This window comes from Tamandua tetradactyla, chromosome 6 (genome assembly GCF_023851605.1).
Source record: "Tamandua tetradactyla isolate mTamTet1 chromosome 6, mTamTet1.pri, whole genome shotgun sequence".
NCBI lineage: Eukaryota > Metazoa > Chordata > Mammalia > Pilosa > Myrmecophagidae > Tamandua > Tamandua tetradactyla.
Window position 1 is genome coordinate 149,118,242 of NC_135332.1, and position 26,389 is coordinate 149,144,630.

Sequence of the window (26,389 nt, forward strand, 5' to 3'; positions counted from 1 at the left end):
ATACTAAGGTAAGTCTTTAGGACAGACTATAATAGAAATTTCATTTACCATGAAGAAAATGATCTTCAGTTTTGAAAAAGAATTAAATCACTGGCAAAAGAATGTTTATCAAGTTTTCTTACCTCTAATACCAGAAGCAATTTTTATAAATATTTCTGGATGAATTTACATTTAACTTTATTTCCATATGCCTAAAATAAACCCTGACACACTGTAGGCATTTAAAAAGATTTAAAAAAACAAAAACAAAAAAACAATTGCTGAGAAATTTTTAAAAATCCCAAAATATTAATATTCAATCTCAGACATTCTTCTCAATTTTCAGTTCAAGTTGAAAACGTTACTTATGAATTTTAATGCACTAACTATCCTGAACTATAAAGTGCCTAAGAATCAAAATAGAGGTAGTAAAGAATGAATGATACATTTCTGCATTTTGTAATTTGTTAAAATACAATGACAAAGTATTATAATTCCAGGTCTTCTGTATATTTAATACTTACCTTGATTACAAAAATTCTGACATAGTTATAGTTAAGTGTCCTTGCTTTACCAATATATAGGTATAGATTTCATTTTAGGAAGTTCTGACACAGAAATTGTAAACTGCAATATACCTGATTAGGTGAACAGACAGGAAAATCTTCAACTGGTGGAATTAAACCCTGAGCAATCAATTGTCCATAAGAGGGAGGTGCTTCTCTTCTTAACAATTCTGCTTCCACTCTTGACAACTGTGTTTCAAATGATCTTTGAGAGCAGAAAACGATTTAATAAAAAGGGTTAAAAAAAAAAGCAAGCAAAACAACATTTAAACAATTATCAATAATTAGAATGACCTGAATCTTAGTATATTTGGTCATTTTTAAAGTTCAGCTATTCGGCCAACATGCATTCAATATCTACATTATCCCTACACTGGGAATACAAAGATGAAGCAATCCGTCCTCATGGGCCCTGGATCACTCAGTATGAACAAATTGGAAATCCCTCTAAAATGTAAAGGAAGAAATAAAAATATTAGATCTTTAAGCTCCTAAGTGCACAAGGGGTTTCAGGTGAGGGTATTTAAAAGCTCTTTAAAGACACTTTAATCATCATGTCCAGTGCATTTATTTTTTTCAGATAAGGAACAGCTAGTTCTTGAGCTCAAGACCTCTGATTCTTCATTGTGCTTTATGCTGCAATGTGGTAAAAGGTGTTCTTGGTCATTTATACTTTCCCAAAGAAGAGATGCAGCAATGATTACTCTAACACTGTCATATTTGTGTGCATCTACATTTTAGCTGTATGGTATGTAAAGTTCCTGGTTAAGTTATTACTGGTAACTCTTCTGGGGCTGAAGGTCACAGCCGCCGAGAGGACCTTTCTGCCATCAGCTTCTCCCAGATCCAACTCACCCTATACACACTGAAGACTACTCTCCTTGAAGGTCAGCTCTGGTAGTGAGACTCTGTTTCTCAAAAAACCCTTTAACAGTTAACTTTAACACTTTACACTTTTAACACTTCTTACTGAACCGAGAACCCTAAGTGTGGCTCTCGCGGAGCTTTATAACAGGACACTAGCCTTGTGCCCCAGACCTTCCACCTGTTAGGTAAAAATCTACAACTGAGATCTATAGCTGGCAAAACTCCTATAAAACAGTTTACCTGAAAAGAGGAACTGGTAAATACAGATTGGCTTCTCATCTCATGTAGTTAGTTGTAATGTGTCCTTTGGAGTGTTGGGCTTTTTTGCACTAATGTTATAAACCATAAAAAATATTTGTCCATTTCTAAACTAATACAGAATGTAAACAGACTGCTAATCACACTAAAGTACTTGTAAATACTTTAGCCATGTTTGAACTATATGGAACATAACTGCTATATTTTTGTGTTGATACTGACCTTCGTTCAAACATCCTCAGAGAATAAAGTTTACAAGTGCATCCCAAAGCAATGACGAGTAATAGGCCACAGATGAGGCTCCCTATGACAGCTGCAGTGATGACTCTGGTAGGCACAATTACGGGGCAATTCTCTTCATCACTGCCATCACCGCAGTCATCTTGTGAATCACACACCCAGCTTTCAAAAACACAACGATTGTTTTTACAGTGGAAGTTTCCTGGCTGGCAGAAAAAGCAGTTTTTTTCATCTGAGCCATTTGGGCAATGATTCTGGTAGTTGCAGCGATCAGAACGAGGATAACAGACACCGTTTCGGGAACAAGGAAATTCTTCCTTCTGGCACATGGTGCAGTTGACTTCATCCCTTCCATTTGGGCAATGCCAGTAGCCATCGCAACGCTGCTGCTCAGTGTAACAACCCCAGTTACCACCGCAGGGTATCTCCCATGGCAAACAGAAGCCATCTACTTGGTAGGTAGCATTAAATCCCCTTGCAGCATTTACTTTATCAGCACAAAAATGTACCCTTATCTGTCCAGAAGAAGAAACAACTGTAAGAGGTGCGTGAGAATCAAAAGCAGTTAACACACGTAAAAGCTTGTGTGGATTCTCCTCTAATCCATCATATATTTTGACATAATCACCATAACCAGTACCATCAAGTTTAAAGTCAGTGAAGCGTAAAATGACTTTACGATGATCACCAGTGTCTATTAACCAGGTACAATTGCTTCCGGGAGGATAAAAGTCTGGGTAATTGGGAGAATTAAAAGTACCATAAAAATATTTTAACCACTGCCCACATGTTGGCACATCACAGTCTATCTCATCTCCTAGGTCGAGGCAGTCAATGTTTCCATCACATTTTAAAGATTCAGGAAGGCAAGTGTAAACTTTGGTAAACCGAGATAGACACTGGAACTGGTTGTAAGCACAGGGTTGAAAAGAAGCAGCTGTTGCTGGATTAGCTTCTTTGGCACAGATCTCTTCATCAGAACTATCTCCGCATTCGTCCATGTTATTACATCTCCAGGCTTCTGGTATACACTTTCCATTACCACAACGAAACTGATCACAAGCACAGTTTTGTTCCTCAGATTTCCCTGGGGAGGGGGGAATGTAATAGGGAGGAGGGAGGTGGGCGGAAAGGAGAAAAAACACTCTTTAAAAGATAAAAAAAATACAAGTGATAATTTCATAAACTCTGATTTACTCCCAAGTGACAGGGCATTAAAAAATTGTTTTAAAAAACAGGTTGAGTTCTAATGTCAAATTAGCACTGGCATACCAATTACTCAGAAATTCAACCAATTAAACACTCATTTGTTCCATGGAGAACTCTGCATTTTGATCCAAATAAAGAAATGACTAATTCTTTTTTAGCAGAGAGCTATTTTACTACAGGACATGTAAAATTCATGAGCCTCTACAATATACTGCCTAAGAATTTAAAATAAAATACTGTATAAATATCATTTTAAAAATATTAAATGTTTAGATGAAGAAAAATTCACTCACAATAATCACTCGATGAATCATTTTTCCATATTTTTCTCATCCTTTTCTATCACTATAAACATACACAATATTTTCCTATGTAAATTACAGTAATTTTGCAAGCCCATTAAATTCAAACTTTTGCTAAGATTACCTCAAGTTGAACTTTATACTGTTTTATAACAGATCATATACTCATAAACAATATTTGCAGTTTATATTTTCTATTATTTTAAGACAACTGAAAAATATCACAAGAATCTAAGCTAAATGTACAAATTTATTCTTCAAAACAAAACGGAGAGGAGGAAAGAAAAATTTGAAGTTTTTGTAGAATTCTAATTCTCTTCGTATACCATCCTAAATATATTAACAATAATAAAGTAGGGAAAGAAAATAAGAGACCCTAGAGTCCCTAAATTTTGATAATGGTGGGCTAAAACTTACTCTCTACAAACAACATATTGATAGGTAAATAAATATTTACCTATTTATCAGAAACTAAATAAATATTACAAAGACATATTCTTAAGAAAAAAGATTAAAAAGCAGTTAATGTTTGCTGAAGAAGAACATTTAATTTCAGGAGATATAAAATAATTTTCAGTAAAAAACATTTAATTCTAGGGTGGGCCATGATGGCTCAGCAGGCAGAGTTCTCACCTGCCAAGCCAGAGACCAGGGTTTGATTCCTGGTGCCTGCCCAAGTTAAAAAAAAAACACAAAACCTTTTAACTCTAGTGCTCTAACTTATTCACACTTGTATCATCTGATCACTCATTTTGAATAGTTTAAGAATAATGAAAGAAGTTTTTATTCTTTTGAGACAATAAACTATGAAGGTGAAATTGGGTATGTCTTTTCAATAATCACTCAAACAAAAATATATTCTGAAATCTTTTTCAGGATATGGGTAAGCACTTGAGATAGAAACAGTTATTTTAAAAACAAACATATTTAAGTTTATAAAATTGATCATTTAATTAGGATTATACAAAACACCCCTTGAGACCCAGATTTGAGGAATACATCTTCTATCTCAGACTAGCCCAAAGTGATTGAGCAGTAAATACTAGAGATAGATAGATAGACAGATAGATAGATAGATAGACTTCTGTTCAGTATCTTTTTCTTATTTAAAAACATACCTGAAAAATACGCTAATCTGAAACCCTTTCTAGAAATGCTGCCATCTGAATGGAACCTGATCCAGACGTGGTCTTGTGAAGAGATGTACGGCGGTGGAACTGTGGAACCACAGGCTCTATAACTCTCAATATTCTTGTATGTTTCGATTGTCAGCCAGTCCAAACTGCATCTTCTGGACCCTTGGATATCAAAATCCTGAAAACTACAAATAAAAAGTCAGAAAGACTATTAAGAAAAGTAATTTTTGAAAAAAAAATCCCATAATATAATGTAACTGAAGACATCATTATAAGTTTTCATACATTCATTGATTCTTCTGGGTTTTCTATTGATCATACAACCATATGATTAGGAAATAATACTGCTTCGTTGCGTATGTATATATCTACATCTATATCTATGTATATCTTTCCCAGATTCCAGAATACTTCTTTTTCTTAGACTCACATACAATGCTCAAAAAACCAGTGATGGTAGGCACCTTTTTAGTTCTTCTCTGGTGTATGTGTGTGTTTAGGAAAGACTACAATTAATGCGAACTTCTAAATTGTTCTACATATGAACCAGTAAAATCATCCTGTAATCTGATGAAGTACACCCACAGATATTCAGCCTTCTTTTAGACTAGATTGATTCATCTACCTGCTTAATTTAGTTTATAAGCTTGTATTTTCAGGAGGACAAATGACACAAATCTGAGCACAGTAAAAAAATTTTAAAATGAACATTTTTCAGTGAAAAGTCCCTCAATTTGGGAATACATTAAATCTTACGGTTCATAAAATATGGACATGAGTAAAAGGCAAAAAAATAAAAGCACATACAAAATTAACCATTGCTTATGAAAAAGGAGAAACCAAAATGTGATTTTCCTGATCTGAACAAGTATCACCAAAAAGTGAAGATGTGATTTTATCTCCTTGCCTCTACCTTAAATAAGTGATAATGAAGTCTAACTCAGAATTATATGGGGAGACTTCCTTTTTCAAAATTTTCAAAATTCTGAATAATTTTATTTAAAAAGTAGATAATTGATTGTTTCCAGTTTTTCACTATAATGAACAATGCTTTGAAGTATCTTTATACATGTATCTCCATTCTACCACTGAATGCAATCCACTAGCTTTTTCTTATCAGCACTTCCAAAGCTTATCTTTTTCTATTCCCCTTTTTAGATATCCTGCATTAGTTTTATTTTAGGTATGTTTTTATAAGCCCTTTATAATAGGATCATATAAAACAATCAACCAATAAACCAAACCAGTTAATCTCTTAAAGGATAGATGAATTAATCCATGTGTTTTTAATTTAATAATCTTTCTTTTATTTGGGAGAAAGTGGAATGCATTTCTTATTTTTCCTCCTTTCCTGTCTTCTTTTATTTTAATAAAGTTCTTGTTTTAAGATTTTTTTTTCTGTCCTAGTTGCTCAAGGTTGTTATTTCTATTTCTTCTGTAGTTATTTTTTGATGTTTAAATTCAAATATTGTAACACTTCTTTTTAAACAAAGTGCAAAGTAAAGGAATCATTATTTTTATTAGCCTCTCAAAAAAAAATTACAACTTTACTTACATGAACCTCACTGAAATTTAGCATTTCCTTTGATTATGAATATAAACAAACCCTATGAGTATTTACAGTACACCACTGTCACTAACAAAAATCACAGATATTTTCATACTATATTTCAACTGCTACAGATATCTGAGAATGTTGTTTACACTCATACCTACTTTGAAACTACAGTAGTTATTAGACCCATGACTTGATCTTGTCAATGTGTTGATAAATAAGCTTATATTACTATATTAAAAATATTGAAAAATACTTGATAGCTGTATTTCAGTAGCTATCAGGTATTTTTCAATATTTGTAATGCTACATGAATTTAAAATTCATGAATTTAAAAACATTATTGGGGGAAAGGGGCCATCGGTTTCACTAGATTACCAAAAATGTTCATGGTATAAATAAGGTGAAGGAAGAACCTCTAAAATAAAATTTATATTGTCTGGGGTAAATTTGTGTTCCAAATTGATTTTACTGGCTGTTTTTCTTAGCATTAGATGTTTTTCATACATTCTGGAATTTGGGTTGTAGGATTATTTGGGGGAAAGGTTTCTGGTTTTCTCTCTTCTCCTTTCCCTCTCGCCCTCTATGTTCCCCATCATGCCAGTGTGGCAGCTGGCTCCACCTAAAGTTGTTTTGAAACAGTAGTTCAGAGGACTGCAGATCCCGTTAGAGCCAGTAGGTGGCGAACTTGTTAGGGTGTATCCTCCCATCGCACTAAGGCCTCAGTCCCATGTTAGGTCAGGCAGAAGTTCATCTCCTTGGCTTCAAAGAGGAAGCTGTGATCCAATCCTCTATTTCCTATTCATAAGGTGGCCTTTGTTGATTTTGGCGGGTTTCAAGGGAGAGGAGTAAAGTAAAAGCACTTTTTCGTTACCACCTTTAACTAGTGGAGTGCTCTCAGTAATAGTTTAGAACTTAAAATTTTAGGCTTACTCTTTTATCTAGATATTTAAAAACCAAGTATCTAATTCCATTTTACTACAGATTTAAATATTTTAAATGCAGGAATGAATTTTTGTTTTCATTTTACCAAACTGCTTTAAAATATCTATCTAGTCTAAATAACCTCATACTTTTTCTTTTAATAGTGAATGAATTTAAAATTTCCTTATACTGACTCATTTTTGTATGCTAAAAGAATCACCTCACAGGATATGATTCTTTTGAATAAATTACTGATTTTAGATCCATATCCACACATGAAACTTACCTGACTTTGTGTACGTGTCACCTTTTCCTAATTATGGTATCATCATGGTAATGGCACTATTCAAGAACAAGGGCAATTACTAGATTCACCTCCTCATCCTTATTAGGCCATGCTAAGTCCACATTTATGAGCACTTTGCAGAATTTAAGAAATCTCTCTTTAGATATAGGGCTCAGCTATAATTTTGTTTTGCCTTTCTGTATTGCTCTTGGTTTTTAGTGTATAGTCAGGTTGTGAAATCTCAAGGATCCACTGCGTGATGAGAAGCAAATGGCAGTACTCCATGAAAAAACAACCTCCTCTGTACTGACAAGAATTTCCATGTTTTATGCAACTTAGCTGATTGGCTGCAAGTTTAATTTTGGGGTTGGATATTTTAGGGTAAAAGATAAAAATCTCCATAAATTCTACTTTCATGTTAAAAAAAGAAATCAATTCTCAGAATCCTTATAGTAAAAATGTTATGTTATTTTGAAACACATTTATACTTGGTCATATTACAAGTAATAGAAAATATGCCTACTTCAGATGTCAATACTGGCAGTGTTTCAGAAGGATAACCTTAATGGTGCACCTTACCAGTCAACCAGGCAAGAGAATCACACTCACAGTGAAGTGGGGCAGGGTCTATATAAGATCAACTCCAGGGGTTCCAGAAGATGCGGCCTGAGGCAGAGGGCACTAAAGGTAAAACAAGCCATATGGCCCCTCCTTATGCCACAGAAAAAAGGGGATAGACTATAGTTAGGTTTGTCAAGAGAGACTGGTTCTCTTATTAGTTAATGGATATAAAAAAAGAAGATGGGGAAAAGATGCAAAAGTAGATTAAGTTAACAAGACTCCTCTTTAAAAATATAAAATGAAGGCATTTGGGTCCAATCTGTAAAACCCCTTCTAAATGTAAAATTTCATGATTTTTACCCATAAAAATGTCACACATGAAAAGAATATCAAAGGTGGCTTTGTACCATAGCAGAATGCTCTCTCTGCAATGGAAATGACCTTCTTATTTGTGTTATAGCTACAACTGCAGTTCTTTGTTTAAGTACACTATGTGTGTTCCTTCAGGCAAGCAAATATTCTTTTCCATTGGCCTTGATGTGATTTCCTTAAGCAAGCAATATGTTGTTCTGCTGAATTTCTTCTTGATACCTATTTCCCACACCATTTTTCTATGCAACCAATTCACTAAGCGTTTTTAAAATTAGTCTTAATCTTTCATACTCATATTTATTCTTAAAATCTTAAACTTATGGTCATTTCTCCTAGGAATCCCTTTCACTTGTATTCTCAACAAATTTCTTTTGTTTGAAAGTTATAAAAAAAAGAGCAAGATTTTTCTTCTAGATTTAGGATCTATCCATTATTAGTTCATTTCAAGTTTTATATATATAGACATAGATACATGTGTATACATATACAAACATATGTGTGGAGGCACACACATAGATGTCTGTAATAACTCAACTCATTTAGTTAGATGACTCTACTAGTGATATTGAGAAAATGGACTACATCCCCAAAGAGGTTAGTGAGTTTCGTTTCTATTTGTCTCATGATCAAAGAGTTATCTAATAAGCTATTTTGCAAATGTGTACCTTTTGTTAAAAGGTGGCCAGGAAGAAAGTAGATCGCTTGATGCAAACCCACTACTACTATTAGGGCAAAACACATGCTCTACTAATAGCAGGTAAAGGACGGGTCACTATTCTTATCCCTAGGGTGAACAAAAGTTATTAACTTGCTATATTTTCTGAGAAGCTTCCTTTTATATTACTGTGTGTCAAGTAATGAAATGTTGAACTTATATTTTACAATAAAATATAATAATACAGAAAGGTATGAGAATTACCTTATGGTAATGATTTCACCTGGGTTTGCCTTTATGAACCAGCTACAGTTGACTTTGGTAGGATATTCAGAAGGCCAGCCTGGGCTGGTGATTACCCCACTTGGTGCTCGAATTTGTTCTGGAGTCTCTCCACAAGCTGGAAGATAGCCAAAACAATCTTAGCTAATTATTATAACTTAAAACCCTGCATTAAGTAAATCAATGTTTTTTTTAAAAAACTTCAAACATCAAATACACAATAAAATGTGGTGTTGTCAACCTTAAAAAGCTTCTATTATTCTAATATTTTCCTCCCTTTTAGACAGTCTTTTTTCCTAATTAAGTTCACATTATGGACAGGCACAGATTTCTATTTGGATAGCTTAATAATTTAAAGAGTCGGGACTGCTAGCTTTAGCCATGGAGATTGAGTGATTGACCAATCTGTCTGTCTGTCCATCTACAAATACCATCTTTGAAATTTATTCTCTTTATTATATTATGAACTACCCACAGTTAAATATTTACTGAAGTAGTGTATGTAGATCCTTAAGTGCCATGCTGCTTTGAGGGCACCTAAAATGAGAGAAAATTACAGGAATAGTCTTCAGAACAAAATAATTGAGGGAAGGCATATATAAACATAATAGTAAAATGCTGAATTGTAACTTTTGTTATTAAGTTATTGGATGATTGAAGAGACAAAACATTTTGAAATTACTGTAAAGTAGCCATCTAACTTATTTTATTAATACTATCAAACTGTACTACTAGCAGGCCAGACATGATTTCCTGAATTACTTAAAAAATAAAGGATTAAAAAATTCAATGATTAAAATATACTATGTAAAATGCAGTACATGTAACATAGTCAACATCTTACCTATCCAGAATTCAGGAGATAATCTGACAGTGCATTCTTCCCCAAATAAAGAAGGAAAAATCACTGGGCTACCAAAAATATGTAAAAAATATAACCTTTCAGAAGAACTAATTAGCGATCCTAGAATTTCTAATTAATACAATTTCAACAAATTGGATTATTTGATTTTTTAAAAGTCATAGTAAATAAGAAGCAGCAAAGTAGAAGTGGTGACAGTAGCTGTCAGTAGGTACACAGACAATTATCAGAAAAGTGACACAAACAATTTTCAGAGAAATAATAAAAAGAATATACTGAACCCAAAAGGCACAGAAGCTTAGAATACATAGACTATTACCCATCTTCCAAAATATAAAACTGGTGCATTATATAGTAATGATTAGTAAGTTAATTTTCATACCTATTTAAAAGGGCTGTTGAGTGAATAAATGAATCAGTATAAAAATGATATCTAGTATAAAACATGGTCTGAATGAATACCCATGCCTTTTCAGTTTTGCTGTTAAAGATCCAATTTGTTGACAGCTATATATCCTTGTTACAATTATAACTTGGAAAGATGACCTCTTTTTTCCCCCTTTTTAACAGGCTATATTCTGTCCAATTCAGGTTAAAAATACTAGAAAGCATACTATGTAATTTAGGAAAACCTTATCTACAATAATCTAAATAAAGCAAGCTATACTGCTTGACGAGGCAATTCTTATTTCTATAGAACAACCCATTCCCTGAAGAAAACATGCAATCAAGGTTTTACAGTCTAGTCTACTGCAGAAAAAAAATATTCATACCTATAATGACTCTACCCTGGAATTAGGGTACATTAGCAAAATGATCTTGTTTTAATCACTACTAAAACATGAATATTCATGGTACAGAACACAAGGATATATATCAAGGGCCTAGCATGCACCTCATTGCCCATGCATATTTAAAGCTTTCAATTTTTTCAGTTATTAAATTCACTAAGTAAATTTCCCTCACCAAATGCAAATATTAGTAAGTGATACTAGAGAAAGATTAAATTTATCCAAATGTAATTCTATTTTTAAGAGTATATTAACGATAAAGCACCAGAGTTTTGTTTCCACTTTGCTCTAATGAGTTAACATCATAAGAATTTAATGAAAAAGATAACTTAAATCATTTATAAAACGACCATTTTTTCCTTCATTATCTCTTGCTGAAGTTTTCTGAAGCAGTATAATAAAAGAATTAAGTTCATGAAGATATAAACAAACACAAAGTAGCAAAACAATCATCACCATTCCCCCAGAATGTATAAAATTGTTTATTTTCATTAAAAGATTTACCTACCTTAAAGAGAATAATACAATTTTTAGTTTATATTTAAATTAGAATTGTGATGCTGTACTGGTATATAAATACTCAGATACTAACTAGCTCATTTAGCAGCAGTAGGATACAGCCAAAAATTAGGGGGCAAGGTGGAGAGCAATTTCTGACAAAGCAGAAAATTGTTAGCTTTTATTTCAAACAGACAGACTAACTAGAGGAAAAAACTAGAAAGAAGTGTATTAGGTTTTTGTTTTATTAAGTTTTAAAATTCTTTTTCCAAATCCTTCAGAAACCCATAGGTGGTGCTCTTAGACTAAAAACTAAAGTTAAATTCTGATTTGGATGTTCAACGCAACTGCCCAAAGATAAGGCACACCATACACAAATAAGAATGGTTAAAATTCTGTGTTCTACATTTCTAATTCAGTAAGTAATTTGGTAGTATTATTATAAAATATGAATTGGTTATGAATACATACATTGACTCAATTTAGTATATCTGCAACATGACTGAATTTAGCATTTTGTTCTACATCCAACCAATGGCTTTTGTTTTTGCTTTTAATTACATGGTTACAGAAAAATCATGCAGAAAGGAGAGTTCCCATATCTTTCCTCTTACACTTTTCCTTATTTTAACATTTTGTATAAGTGTGATACTTCCATTACAACTGATGAAACAATATTATTAAGATTATGTCCTTAACTTTAGCCCACTATTTATGTTAGGGTTCACTCTGTGTTGTACAGTCCTATGGGTTTGTGTGTATAGATGTATGGTAACATATACATAACCTGAAATTTTCCTTTTTTTCAATCCCTTTTCAAATATACAATTTAGTAGTGTTAATTACATTCACAAAGTTGTGCCTCCATCACCACCATCCACTGTCAAAACTTTATCATCACCCCTCCCATTCCTCAACCCTACCTTGCCCTGTTACCTGTACTCTAGAGTTCCTGACCTATGAATTTGCATATTCTGCTTATTTCATATAGGTGAGATCATACAGTATTTGTCCTTCTGTATCTGGCTTATTTCATTCAACATGAAGTCTTCCAGGTTCATCCACGTTGTGGCATGCATCAGGATTTCATTCCTTTTTATGGATGAATAAAGTTCCATATAAACATGGAATATATATACACACACCACATTTTATTTATGCATTCATTGCTTGATGGACACTTGATTGCTTCCATCTTTTGGCAATTGTGAATAATGCCACTATGAACACAGGTATACAAATATCTGTTTGAGTATCTGTTTCCAATTCTTTTCGGTATTTACCTAGAAGTGAGACTGTGGGGCCTTATGGTAATTCTATACTCAACTTTCTGAGGAACCATCAAACTGTTTTCTACAACAGCTGCAACATTTTATATTTCTACCAACAATGAATGAGTATACCTATTTCTCCACAAGCTAACACTTACTATTTTGCTTTTTTAATAGAAGTCATTCTAGTGGGTGTGAGCTGGTAACTCATTATGTGCTTTATTTGCATTTCCCTAATGACTAATGATGTTAAGCCCTTTTTCATGTACCTTTTGGCTATTTGTGTATCTTCTTTGGACAAACATCTATTCAAATCTGCAGACCATTTTTAATTGTGCTGTTGTTGAGTTGTAGGACTTATTCATATATTCTGGATAGCACATCCTTTTCATGTGTATGTTTTCCAAATATTGTTTCCCATTTTGTAAATTGTCTTTTTACTTTCTTGATAAGTAAGGTCCATGATGCACAAAAATTTTTAATTTTAATTACGTCCCACTTTTTTTTTTTTTTGCATGAGTAGGCACCAGAAATCGAACCTGGGTCTCAAGCATGACAGGCAAGAACTCTGCCTGCTGAGCCACGATGGCCCGCCCTATTTGTTTTCCTTTTGTTGTTCATGTTTTTGGTATAAAGTTTAAGAAATCACTGCCTCACACAAGTCCTGAAGCTGTTTCTTCATGTTTTCTTCTAGGAATTTTATGGTTTTAGTTCTTGTATTTAGGTCTTTGATCAATTTTGAGTTAATTTTTATGTATGGTGTGAGGTAAGGGCCCATCCTCATTCTTTTGCATAGGGATATCCAGTTCTCCCAGCACCATTTTTTGTAGAGAATCTTCTTTCCTCACTGAGTAGATTTGGTACCCTTTTCTTAATAAAGATCACTTGGCCAAAAGTCAGCCAATGGCTTTTTTTTTAATTGTGAAATATAACACATGTACCAAAAAGCAATAAATTTCAAAGTACACTGTAACTAGTAGTTATAGAACAGATTTCAGAGTTTGGTATGGGTTAAAAAAAAGCCTCTGGCTGTGCCTTGGAGTTACTTCCAAAGGACCTCTTTTGTTGCTCAGATGGGGCCTTTCTCTCTCTTTAAGCCCAACTCTGCAAGTTAAACAATTTTAGGTTTTTCCTTCTAGCTGCCCCAAGACACCAAAGACTAAAAGAAATATTGATATAACGAGTCATACTCATTTGTTAAATTCTATCTTGTTATATGTTCTCCTTCTCCTTTGATCTTTCTCCCAATCTTTAGGGGTATTTGAGCCATGTCCATTCTAACCTTTTTCATGTTGAAAAGGGCTGTTGATAATATGGGATGGGAGATGGAACTAGTTGATGTTCTGGAAAGGCTGGTCCCTCTGGATTTCAGGATTTATCGGGCCTAGGAACCTATCTGGAGGTTATAGATTTCTGGAAACTTATCTTAGTGCATGGAACATTTGTAGAATCTCAGATAGCGCCCTTGGTGTTCTTCAGGGTTGGCAGGAATAATTTTGGTTGGGATTTGGTAAACCATGTTAAGTAGCAATATCTAACTGAAGCTTGCATAAGAGAAGCATCCAGAATATCCTCTTGATTATTTTAACTCTCTCAGTCACTAGTTACAATCTTTTCCCCCATTTGGTTAGGCAGGCATTGTCATTCCCACAGTGCCAGGGCCAAGCTCATTCCTGGGATTCACATTACTTTTTGCCAGGGAGACTTTCACCCCTGGATGCCATGTTCCATGTAGGGGGGAGGGATATGTTTTACTTGCAAAGTTGGGCTTTAAGAGAGATAAAGGTCACATCTGAGCAACAAAAGAGGTTCTCTGGAAGTAAGTCTCAGGCACAGTCAATGGTTTTTTATCAACGTATTTTTGTGCATACAATACACTGCACATACAGGTAAATATACCTTAGTAGAACCACATCTTATTTCCTTCTATATGTGAGAAAGAATAAATTCAAATGCTGAAAGAATAAGATTACCATTACAAACCATTTGAAAACTTTTTTTCCTCTCTTTGGATTAAGTTTGCCTATACACACTGGTAGATTTGGAATAAAAAAAACCTTGACAATATCTTCCACTTACAGGCTTTGCCATAGTGCAAACAACTAAACCTTTTTGGGACTTGAAGTCTTCATTTTTAAATAAGGGGCTGCTATGTAAATATTTCCAAGGTCTACTTCAGCCCCAAATCATTCACCTCTTTCTCTTATCATCATGATTGAGTTCCACTATATTTCTGATAAATCATCAAGATGCAGCAATGGACATCCCAAGCTCAAATTCAATACGATTAGAACTTAATTTGTAAGTTTGTTCCTCCAAACCTCTTTTTTCTATATTCTGAATCTTCACTGCCTTAGATATTTGGTTGAAGGAATAGTCATGTCACCAAGTTTAGGTACAAAGGGAATTTAAGATACTATATGCAATCACAAGTACTTTAAAGGACAGAAAACAAAACAACAACAACAACAACAAAAAACAAATGTAAAGCCAGGCCTCATAGGCCCCAGAACTGGAAATTCAAAAATCAGAAATTGGGGCTGCCTCACTATCTCTTGGGGAATCAAGATATTTTATATCATATATAACTTGCCCCAGTGTTCTAGCTGACTTCCTCCGAGTCATTGTTTTCATTATTTTGTGCATTATAATGACTTTCCAATCCCAACTCATCATAATACATTATCTCAAATACTACCACCCAATGTAATTTCATTTTTCCCTAGTTTATTATATTATACTACCATTATTCATTACATATTATGCCTTCTGACACAAAAGATTTGAGGCAGCTTATTATTATGATCAATTTGATAATACTTAAGCCTCCATTTCCTCCCTTGTAAAATGCGGATTAAACCACTACAGAGTTCATAGAGTAATGGAAAAATTAAATAACATCATTTTGGTAAAGCATTTAGCACACTGTTTGGATTACAGTAAACTGTCAATAAATAATATCACATTACATGCCAAGTGACTGGTTGGTAGTTATTTCCTGGAATGCTGACTTGAGATGGCCATGAAGCCTGTGTTCAGGTGAACTGGGAAAGAGGACAATGATTATTTAATATATGCTGGGCACTACTAGGCTCTGGAAAGAACAAGCTGTTATGCCATGTTTAACTGGTTATCTGCCATGGATAGAAGCCAGGGTAAAGATGGGGTTGGAAAACACAATTATAAAACTTTGCTTTAGGAAATCAATCTTCCTGTTTAAAACCAAAACTGTTTATATGGTTCTGCTGGTTTGTATCTTACCTTTCTAGATTTTTTACTATACCAGCAAACAAAACATACCAAATCTAACCTTCCTTTACCTACATTCATTCTACCCCTACCTTTTGTTAATTCTTCAATAAGAACTAGCTCATATATGATTGGCAAATAGAGAAATCTTGTCAGTATAATGTGAAGTTGTATACTATTTTATTCCCAGCAGGTTAATGATATGAATCAACCAGAGGTAGGAGCTTTCAGTTTGAAAAAATATATAAAAATCTTACAGAAGCATCCTCCTTTACTGTAAGAAGCTGTTGCTTGACTGGCTTAAGGAATACTTGGCTTTCCACTATGTGAAGCTATCTTGGGAAGCAGTAAGCATAGATGAAGATGTGAAGTCATTTCTCTGCTATGAAAAAGAAAAAACAAAACAAAACAGAAAACGCTACTTTGAATGATGAAGTATAATTCCAAATTCTATTTTTAGTTTTGATTAACTTGGTCTCTGTGAGAAGCAAATATGTTTAATGAAGAAGCATGAACTCCAGGATACAGAGCTGCAAAGGATGGCCTGATTCTAGGAACAAATATGAGTAGATATTTGACTGTGCTAATATTCACAGTGATATTTTGTTAGGGCTATACTTACAAAGTTACATAAGTTTCAAGTGATCTGTGCCAACCCTCCTTTCCTCAGAAGTTCTGTTATTTTAGTGTGTGATTTTGCAGAATGTGAGGTTTTCCAGAAACACATATGTAGTGTTATGGAACAAATGACTGTCTTTGCTCATTTTGTTTCTTTAGCACATCTCTTAACTACCAGTATCAATTTTTTGTACTTGAGAGTATTTTTCATTACTAGTACTACTTATCGTGTAATACAAACATCTCCAAGAAACATATCTTTTTAATTTACTTTGGTCAGCATCTTCAGATAAAAGCATTCATGTATGATGATATATATCTCTATATTTTTACATATTTCCTATGACTTTAGAAATAGAAAACTCCAATTAAATAAATTCTTAATGTTCATTCAAAGAAAGCAGATTTCAACTAGGACAGTATCTTCTTCAGAGAAGTATACAGTGAGTAGTTACCTGACTAACCTCCCAAAAGCCTATTTAATTCATAGTGAATCTAATGTGTAAAGATATCTGGAATGAAAAATAACAGACAACAGTATTATTACAAGGGTGGTACTAATCTACACTAAAAGACTAAACTAAATACATACAGATTTTAATTTATGATATATACTGTCTGTGCTGGTTCAAAAATATTATGCACCCCAGAAAAACTATGTTTTAATCCTGTTTCAATCTTGTGGGGCAGTCATTTCTTTTAATCCTCATTCAGTATTGTAGGGCAGAAACTTTATTAGATTATCTCCACAGAGATGTGATGTGTCCAACTGTGGACATGACCTTTGATTAGCTGGAGATGTGACTCCTCCACCCATTAGTTAACTGGAACCTTTTAAGAGCAAACATTTTAGAGAGAATCAGAAATGAAAGAAACCTCAGCGCCAACAGAGACAGAGCTGACAGAAACTTCAGAGCAGAGCTGACACAGATGCCAACACCTGGAGAACAGAGAAACAGACGTTTAGAGATGCTTGGAGCCCAGAAGACGTTGCCATGAGATGAGCCAGAACCTGGAGAGAGCCAAGGGAAGCCAAGAGATAGAAGCCAGCCCTGAAAGAAGCAAAATGAGGAACCCCTACAGGAACAAAGGCTGAAAGCAAAGGAGCCTAGGAACAAGGGACCAACATGCTTTCCTAGCTGACAGAGGTATTCCAGATGCATTGGTCTTTCTTGAATTAAGGTATCTTTACCTGGATGCCTTAGTTTGGGCATTTTCATAGGCTTAAACTGTAAACTTGTAACTTATTAAATTCCCTTTATAACATTAAAGTCGTTCCAATTTTGGTATACTGCATTCCAGCAGCTTACTAACTAAAAACACTATTAACTAAGAAAGGGAGGTTGAACTGAAGAATAAATAGTATTTATTTATTTCTGATGGTGTTCTTTTTTAGATTCATTTCCTGGTGTCAAATATAAAGATCTCACTGTGCAGTTTAAAAAACAGAGTGCAAAAGTCACAGAAATATGCAAGAGTCCTTCATGTTTATCCTAGTATCATTTCAGTTATCTCACAGAAAACACCAAACTGTGGTTTAAAAACTACATGAATGTGCCATACTTACTATCTTTAAAGCAATTATTTTAAAAATAGGAAGATTAAAAACATCTCTCCTTAGAAAATATACAGAAGAGAGGAGGATGACTCCAAAATAATGTTAGATAAACTGCCCATCGATTTGAGATTCCATGGTCTTAGAGCCTGAAAAATAAAACAGACTAGCAAGAAAATATATGATTGGAGCTGCACTATTTGTAAAAGAAAAAGGTGCAGTTTCTTGTTTCACAGAAGAACTGATTTCTTTTCAAAACTGACAAGGATTGACACTTTGCAACTAAAAGTAAAGACTAAAAGTGACATGAAATTTTTGTGCCTTTGGGTTTTAATAAATCACAAAACTGAAATGCAAGTAAAACTCAACTATGTTCTCTAACCACTTAACTACATAGGCACATACAAAGGATACAAAAAAAGTAATGAGAATTCATGCTTTCACGGAAATTATAGTTTTGTAAAACTGTTTTGTTTATTAATATCTAAGTAGCTATTATGCAGAACATATAAGATAATATGATAATAAATGATATAACGCATATTTAATGTAACTTTAAACAAAGTGCCGTATATATATGTATTACTAAACAGAAACTAAGGTCTACAAAAAAGAATCTGTGTTATGTAAGTATAGAACAGGAGGGTTATACTTGACTATAAAGAACAATTTCTTTCACAGAACAGAAGTAAACAGAGCCAGAGTAAAGAGCACATTCCCAACTAGAACAACTAGACAATCAGAACAATTAAAACAATCCCAGTTAGGGCAATTTAATTCCAGAGAAGCTAATCAAGCCAAGGTAGGCCACTATGAAAGGAACTGATGTAATGCACATATTTTGTAAAGATTATTTTGCAGTGCTATAACCTGTGGGAAGGGGAAAAAAGTGAGGCAAAGAGAACAGTTAAAGAGAAAATACAAAAGCTCCTTACTTATAAAATTTTACTTTATGAATGCTTCAATACAGAAGAAAAACATGTTCACTCTGTTCATAAGCAAAGCTATTTCATTTTTCAGAGTACAGAGTGTTTTATAAACATTAATACATTATGGCTGATAAATACAAAAGCAATTTCAAGTGTTGAGAATGCTAGTAAGAAGAGTTTGATTTCAATGGAAGTAAATGTACTTTTTATGTTTGAAACACCATCTCCAAAATAGAAAATTAGTAAGCAAATGATGACTGTTGAATGGCTTTATGGAATGAGAAAGTAGAAATGATTCTGAAGGTTAACAAGTGAATCATGCAATACATGGAAAAATAGTGGGCCTATGCCAGCAATAAAAGGTATTTAGACATGGAAAAATTAAAATAAGTACTTAGATGATTAGCATGAAAATCAGATACCTACTGGCCCAAAGTTAAAGAAGGGTAGGAATTTGAAAGCTTAAGGGCTATGTATGATTAACAGTGCTGAGGATGAGATTTCTGTTACCAGACAGAAGTTTGAGGCTCATGAGTTCAAGATCTATGAACACCATCAAAGCAAGAGTGTGTTCGTTCAGGCCTGAATATCCCATGGTTGATGACAATGTAATAAAACAGCTAACATTTATTGAACTCTTACATGTGCCAGGAACTTTCTTTTCACATGTCTTCTCTAATTTAATTTTACTAACATTATCCTTTTTAAAAGAGAAATTAAGTAACTTTTTTAGGGTCACAAAGCTAGTAAGGGTCACAGCTAGGACTGGCAACAGGCAATGGGCTTCAGAAACTGCACTCTTAACCACAAAGGCATAGTACTGCCCATTAGGCGCTCCCTAAGACACTTGGGCTAATAATCAGGGGGTCGAGAAAAGGTGCCTCAAAAGAATTTCAACCAAGACAAAAATGATATATTTTGAAACAAACAAAAAAATTTTCAGAAACAAACCAAAAAATGTTCAGTTGGTCCCTTATTAACATGGAGAGAATCATAGTAACACAGAGAAAAGAGAGTATGCTTGGTTTTAAAGCTTCAAAACTGTTCCCTAGAAATCTATCTAGGCATTGCAAGGAAGGCCTAAACTGCTTTTTACTCTCTTTAGAATTAAAAAAAAAACAAAAAGAAAGAAAGAAAGAATAAGATTTTCTAAAGAGCATTCTAGAACTTATCTTTACTAGCAAAAAAGATATACATTTAGTTAATTATGAGTAAGATGATTAGGGCATGAAGTAGAATAGCAGCAATAAGAGGATCAAGCGAAGGCTGCAGGAAACATTTCAAAGAAAAAGGAACTGGGAAGGAGAGAAACAGAAGGCTGGTAATAAGAAATGAAAATGGTAGTATTCTCAAAGATGGTTAAGACTGGAAGGATAGTTGGTTTAGAAAGGAAGCCTGTTAAATGTGAAGTAAGTATTAAAGGCCACTGTCAAAACAGGGCAAGCGTCCAACTGAGTGTCAGGATCTGCAAGATGAATGATGTTGGAGGACTAGAGCAGTCAGGTCCTTGGCGTGGCTAAGTCCTGAAACCCACACAGTAAACTCGAATCCCATGGCTAGGAAGAAACTGCTTCAGTTTGAAAGTCTTCTTGAGGCTTGTTGCCGAGAGTCAATGTCCTGATTTCTTTGATGCTTTGTTGCCTAAACTCCTTGAATGGGTTTTCTGACCACCTGGTATCTGAGCTGAGCTCTGTCATAATGGAAATGTTGGAACATTTTGGCTAAGTAGAGCTACAAGGAGGCAGAGATTAGTCATGAGTATTTCCTCAGAATTACTCCAAATGTCATCAGAAAACAACTTCTCCTTTTAAGAAAAAAATTACTAGCACTCTAATAGCAATTACTGGTCCAAGAGAGTTAAGTTCTAATTATTTAAAAGTTCTACAAACTTACAAATAGAAAAAGTTATAATAATCTATCACTTCCACTCAGGTCTCTCATTACTCATTCAAACATTTACCAGAAATCATATCTTTCTGGCAAGCAAGAAATTCTACATCCAAGTTTTATAATTTACATGACTATTCCCTTGCATTAAGTCTGGATACTTAAGAATGAATGTAGATATACATTTATTCCCACTATTCTAAGTGATGATCTTTAAGGATCAAAATATCTTATTTGAGCAACAGCTTTAATCAAGGTGGATAATTTCTTGGTTTCTTGAAGGCCACTAATGTACAGAATGAAAATAGTCAAGGATTACATGGCCAGTAAAAAGAGTCAGAAGAGCCAAAATATGGATAAATAGATAAAAAGGAAAAACAAAGAAAAAATTACACAGTTTTTCTAATTCCAATAGGATCACAGACAAAATGAATAAAGGTAGGGAAAGCAAAGAAACTGAATCTACCTTTAAAAACAGACTATCGCACCAACTTTGCCTTGAAATGTCTAAGCAGTAAAGATAATTTTGAGTTTTTCTAACAAGGTATAAGATGAAATGAATCAGAAAAATTCATCCTTTTTTATCCTTTGCATAAAGATAAAAGGTTTTTTTCCCTGTAGGGATATAAAACGTATTGATATGGTATCTAAAATTCTCTAACTTTAAGCACTACAGAAGATTAAAATGCCAAAGAAGCCACAACTTCTATTCCTGAATGGGAAAAGTTAATTTTTTGAAGATTACTGTCACTTTTGTTAGAAGTGCAAAAGGAGGTAAGGCAGAAATCAGCACTTGTATCGCTTTGACCTGGTCTTCAGTGTTCTCACAATGTTCTTCTGGGAGTGTCCCAGGCTCTCAGCATCTTTTCTCTTTTACAAACTCAGAAATAAACATATCCCGAGTGTGTTACATGAGAACAGTAAAGAGCTACCATCTGCTTTGTTTTGGATAGTGCATTTCTATTACTGCAGTTTAAGATCAAATCATTCCCTTAAGTCCAGTTTACTCACCTGCTAAGTGACATGCTTTTGCACAATAGCTGCAGAGTACATCCAATTTAAATTAATGCCCTGGCAAAATCATGATTAACATGCTACCAAACTTTGAAGAATTAGTCTCAAAGTGGAAAGGAATTAGTTCAAAATTAGAGTAGAAAAGAAAATATTATATGCTTAAATAGAACTTATTTTTATACCTATACTGGAACTCACCCATTACTTGAATAAATGCACACATCCCACTGAGCTTCACTTCTACCACTTGAACATATTTCTGTCACACCACAACCTGCTCTATCAATGATCGATGACTCTAGTATCCATATATACTATTTTAATGCTAAGTTTATTATTGTTTTAATAATTATATGGTATCTAAAATATAAAGGACAATCTTGCTATAAATATATAAATTGTTTAACAAATGCTGATAATATATAAATTGTTATGATTATACAATATAGAAATGTTTCCTATTAAATATATTATTGTATAATAGAATATAAATAAAATTATATAGTATATAATATCACATATATAATTACAATATAGCATAAAAGTTATAATACCACCATTACTTTCCTTTCTGAAACTTAATGGAAGTGCTCTACTCTAAAAGCTCAAAAGTCTTTAAAAATCAAAAGTAACAGAAGCCTTTAAAAATTAATAGTAACTTACACTAACATATGTGTTCTTTTTTCTAAAACGGATTCTATTTTATATTCCCCACTCACTTTATTCATTTGAAGAAGTTTTTTGGGTTCACATTAAATTTTATTTTTATATTCTAAAATCCAAGAAACCCTAATGGATTCATTATCAACTAAAATATTCTGAGTTTTCTTTTCCTTTCTTCATTTGAAATATGGATAAAAGACACTAAATAACACTGGTCAAAGAACTGGTAAAATCCTTTTTAATAAGTTTAAAGAGAGGTCCAGGCCTCTGACTTTGATTGAATAATTGTAAAATAATATTAAAACCACAGGAAAAGTACAAAGGACCATTTTTTTTCTCTATGCATGCAACTCCCTTTTTTTTGTATGCTGTGTGGTGGGGATCACATTTCATTATTTTTCCACATGAATATCCCATTATCACAGCACCATTTGTTGAATTTTTTTTCCATGTAATTTATTTTTTGGGGGGTGGGGTGGGGGCAGGCACCAGAAATTGAACCCAGGTCTCCGGCATGGCAGGTGAGAATTCTATCTGCTGAGCCACCGTCGTATCGCCTTACGTACCTTTTTATGTTAAAAATGATTAATTCCTGTTAAATGATTAAAATAAGCTTTATTTTCTTTCAGACTCTTTACTTGGAAGATGTGAAAATTCTAGGATAATAAAAGGCTTATCAGATGAGAAGTTTTTCAAGGAAAACTTTTAAACTATCCCATATTCTTGAAAAGAACATTTAAATACCACGTCATAGTACTCAGGCCTAAAATTGTTGTTAAAAACAAGCCATTTTCCTACCGTAGTGTTCTATACTAATGTAAAATGTTAAATAATCTAAAAGCAAATTAACTGCAATTTAGAAAATAAGTTCTAATTAAAGAGGCCAAACCTAAATTATTAGTTTTAAAAGGCTTATAGGATCAGCAGAATGCTCTGCCTCCAGTACTACAAAAGGAACTATAAAATGAAAATACACAAAAAGAAATGGTAATGATTTTGATAAATAAAAATTGTGACACAATAAAGAGTAATGCTTAATGAACTACTTGAAATTTGTTTTATATACTCTGCTAATTCAGTTAATAGGTAAAAGGATTAACAAAGGATCTTTTTAAGTAGATATTCTCTTTTTTCTCAGCAATGTTAGGTTTGCCATGACAAAAGATTTCGGGTCAAATGTAGAACAGACTCAAGATTGAACTACCCTCAGACAGAGCTTTCAGCTATTGTTACAAGGCAGGAATATTTTGAAGCTGTATCGCTGGTGAGTTGGGAATAGCTTGTCAATAAATCTCAAATAAAAAAATTTTCTACCTGAGAAAAAAAGCAAGTCCCAACAGCAACCAGAAAAATCTGTTTAAAAAATTTCAGGCTACTTTTGATTAACTACAAAGGAGAATCATTCTAATTTCTCATTCTTTGCTATGTTACAACTGCAAGCCGTAAGTCAAAAAAAGTAGCACACTGTTACATTTCTGAACAGTTTGGTGAAAATAAAAGGTTGGAGCTTTAATATAAGCATGCCAAGAAAAAAGGTTAGAAAAAAAAGATCATACCCTATATAAGTGCTCTCATGCATTACAGATAGTTGTGTAAACTGGCACAACCCTTTTAAAAAACAGTTTGTCAAAAGGTTTCCAGAATCATTAATTATTCATTACCTTTGATATAGTAATTTCATATCTAGCAATCTATACTGAGAAAATAGTAGCTATACACACATACACACACATACATACACACACAAACACACACACACATATATATCCCCTGCAGCCCTATCCAGACCAGGAAACACCCACTGAAAACAACCCAGAGATATGTTTAATATTACTATATAATCATTTGATGGAAGTTTTATAAGCATTAAAATAATGTTATGAAGACTAAGGAAAAAATAAAATGAATTCTATAAAATCTTAGACAAAAAAGGCAAGAGATAAAATTTAGTTATATTTCAATTGCATAAAATTATTTTTAAGGTATACATAGAAAAAGGACAAATGAGATAAAACACTACCATTAATTACACTAGGAAGGTATAGGTAATGAGTTATCTTCTTAATTTTTTTTTCAATTTATATATATGCTTGTATAATGAATAGAATTTGTAAGAATGAACAAAAAAACTTGATTTGGAAATAATCAAGATTAAGGAGGGCATGATCAAATTATTTTTAGAATTACCTGACTCAAATCAATATCACTGATTATACAATAAAATTCAGTTTAAATACATTTAAAAATTCAAATATATTTGTTTAAAATATATTTATTCAAAATGTGCAAAAGGCCTTGTTATAAATTAACCTGACCTAAAAATTATTTCACTGCAGGTAGCAGATGAGCAGTAATTTAGCCCTTAAAAAATTCAGATATTTAAAAAAGAACATTAGACATTTTTAAATAAAGAATATTAAAATAGCCCTCCTACTTTCTTATATATACAATTAAATTAGTTGGCAGTTTCTAGGATATAATTTCATAATGATTTTCACATATTATTAGGCTTACAAAAATGCCATTTAATCTTTTCTCCTTTCTCTATTTTTACATGAAACGAATTTAACACTCTGAACCATGACAAGTTCTAAATATAAGGTAAAAGTATTTAGAATAAGATTTTATCCAATTAACTCTTTCCTGTTATATAATCACCAGATTCTTAATGAGGATAAAAATGTTTTACTGTCATAACTTCTCTTTAAAAAAACAATTATACTAAACTTTAGTGTATGGTTTAACTCAGGGTTTACTATTTATGTTATGCAGTTCCATGGATTTTTCTTTAAATTTTTATTCTAGTGTCATAGTATAACCTAAAAATTTCCCCTTTAATCAAATTCAAATTCATAATTCAGAGCTGTTAATGGATATATACTTTTTGATAATTTAACTAAGCTTTCTTATAACAATATCTGTAGCATACGAACCAGCAAAAGGGCAGAGAGCTTCTCTCTCTCCGCAAGAATTTGAGGAAGAGAAAGATGAAAATGATAGAATATCAGAAATAGAAACAAATTATTCCAAGCACAAGAACAAAACCATATTATCAGAATATAACAGAAATTAATAATTTCCATTAAAATGTATATGAATAAACAAAACTAAGTACTTAAATATTATTTCTAATTATTAAAATAACAAAAACTAATATTAAATAATTTACTATTCACTAGACATACCTAGGCCTTTTATCTAATTATCTAATTTAATATGCGCACTCTCTGCCATAGGATTCCTGACATTAACATCACAATACAGATGCACTGTACACAAGTTTACTGCCTCCTTAAAGGGGTAAGTTTCTTGAGACAAGGATATTTTACTTAGTCTCACCCTTCTTGACATAAGGTCCATACCAGGTGCTTAATACATGCTAAATGAACTGAATTCATTATATAGAGGATAACCGTACATTCGGCTTTGTTCAAGACAGTCCTGGTTTTCATCTGTGGTGCCAGCAAAATTAAAAACAGTGTACCCTTTCCTTTTTAAAGCATGCTGATGTGGACAATAAATTGCATGGTAATCCTAACTGTTGCAAGTTAACACTCATGCTAAAATCGTCAGTAAATTTATAAAATGCAAAGAATGACTGGATTAGGGCACTGAGCACTTTCAAGTGGAGTGGCAGAGGTGAAAGGAAAGGGTGCGGAGCAGATACACATAGCACCACAGACCTGACCATCCCTGTTGCTCGCTGGTCTCCAGAGAAAGCAGGTACTACAGTAGAGGTTCTTGCAAAGGTTAGTTCCCCATTTAGACCAGCACTGAGGGGGCCAAATTTCAACTAGGGATACAAGAAATTTAGAAGATATACACTATACCAAATATTACATCTCCTCTAGCTCCAAAGA

The 26,389-nt window shown here is 33.3% G+C and overlaps 1 protein-coding gene across 4 annotated transcripts in view; it reads right to left on the reverse strand.

The window, feature by feature from the left end:
• Window positions 1-26,389, reverse strand: part of LRP12 (LDL receptor related protein 12) — a 61,578-nt gene that overhangs the window by 4,432 nt on the left and 30,757 nt on the right. For all 4 annotated transcript variants that reach the window (XM_077167452.1, XM_077167451.1, XM_077167450.1 and 1 more), the window contains 4 exons: window positions 9,175-9,310; window positions 4,540-4,742; window positions 1,893-2,997; window positions 618-750 (listed from right to left, as the gene is read on the reverse strand). In XM_077167452.1, the coding sequence (XP_077023567.1) occupies window positions 618-750; window positions 1,893-2,997; window positions 4,540-4,742; window positions 9,175-9,310 (1,577 nt within the window). The remainder of the gene's footprint in view (window positions 1-617; window positions 751-1,892; window positions 2,998-4,539; window positions 4,743-9,174; window positions 9,311-26,389) is intronic.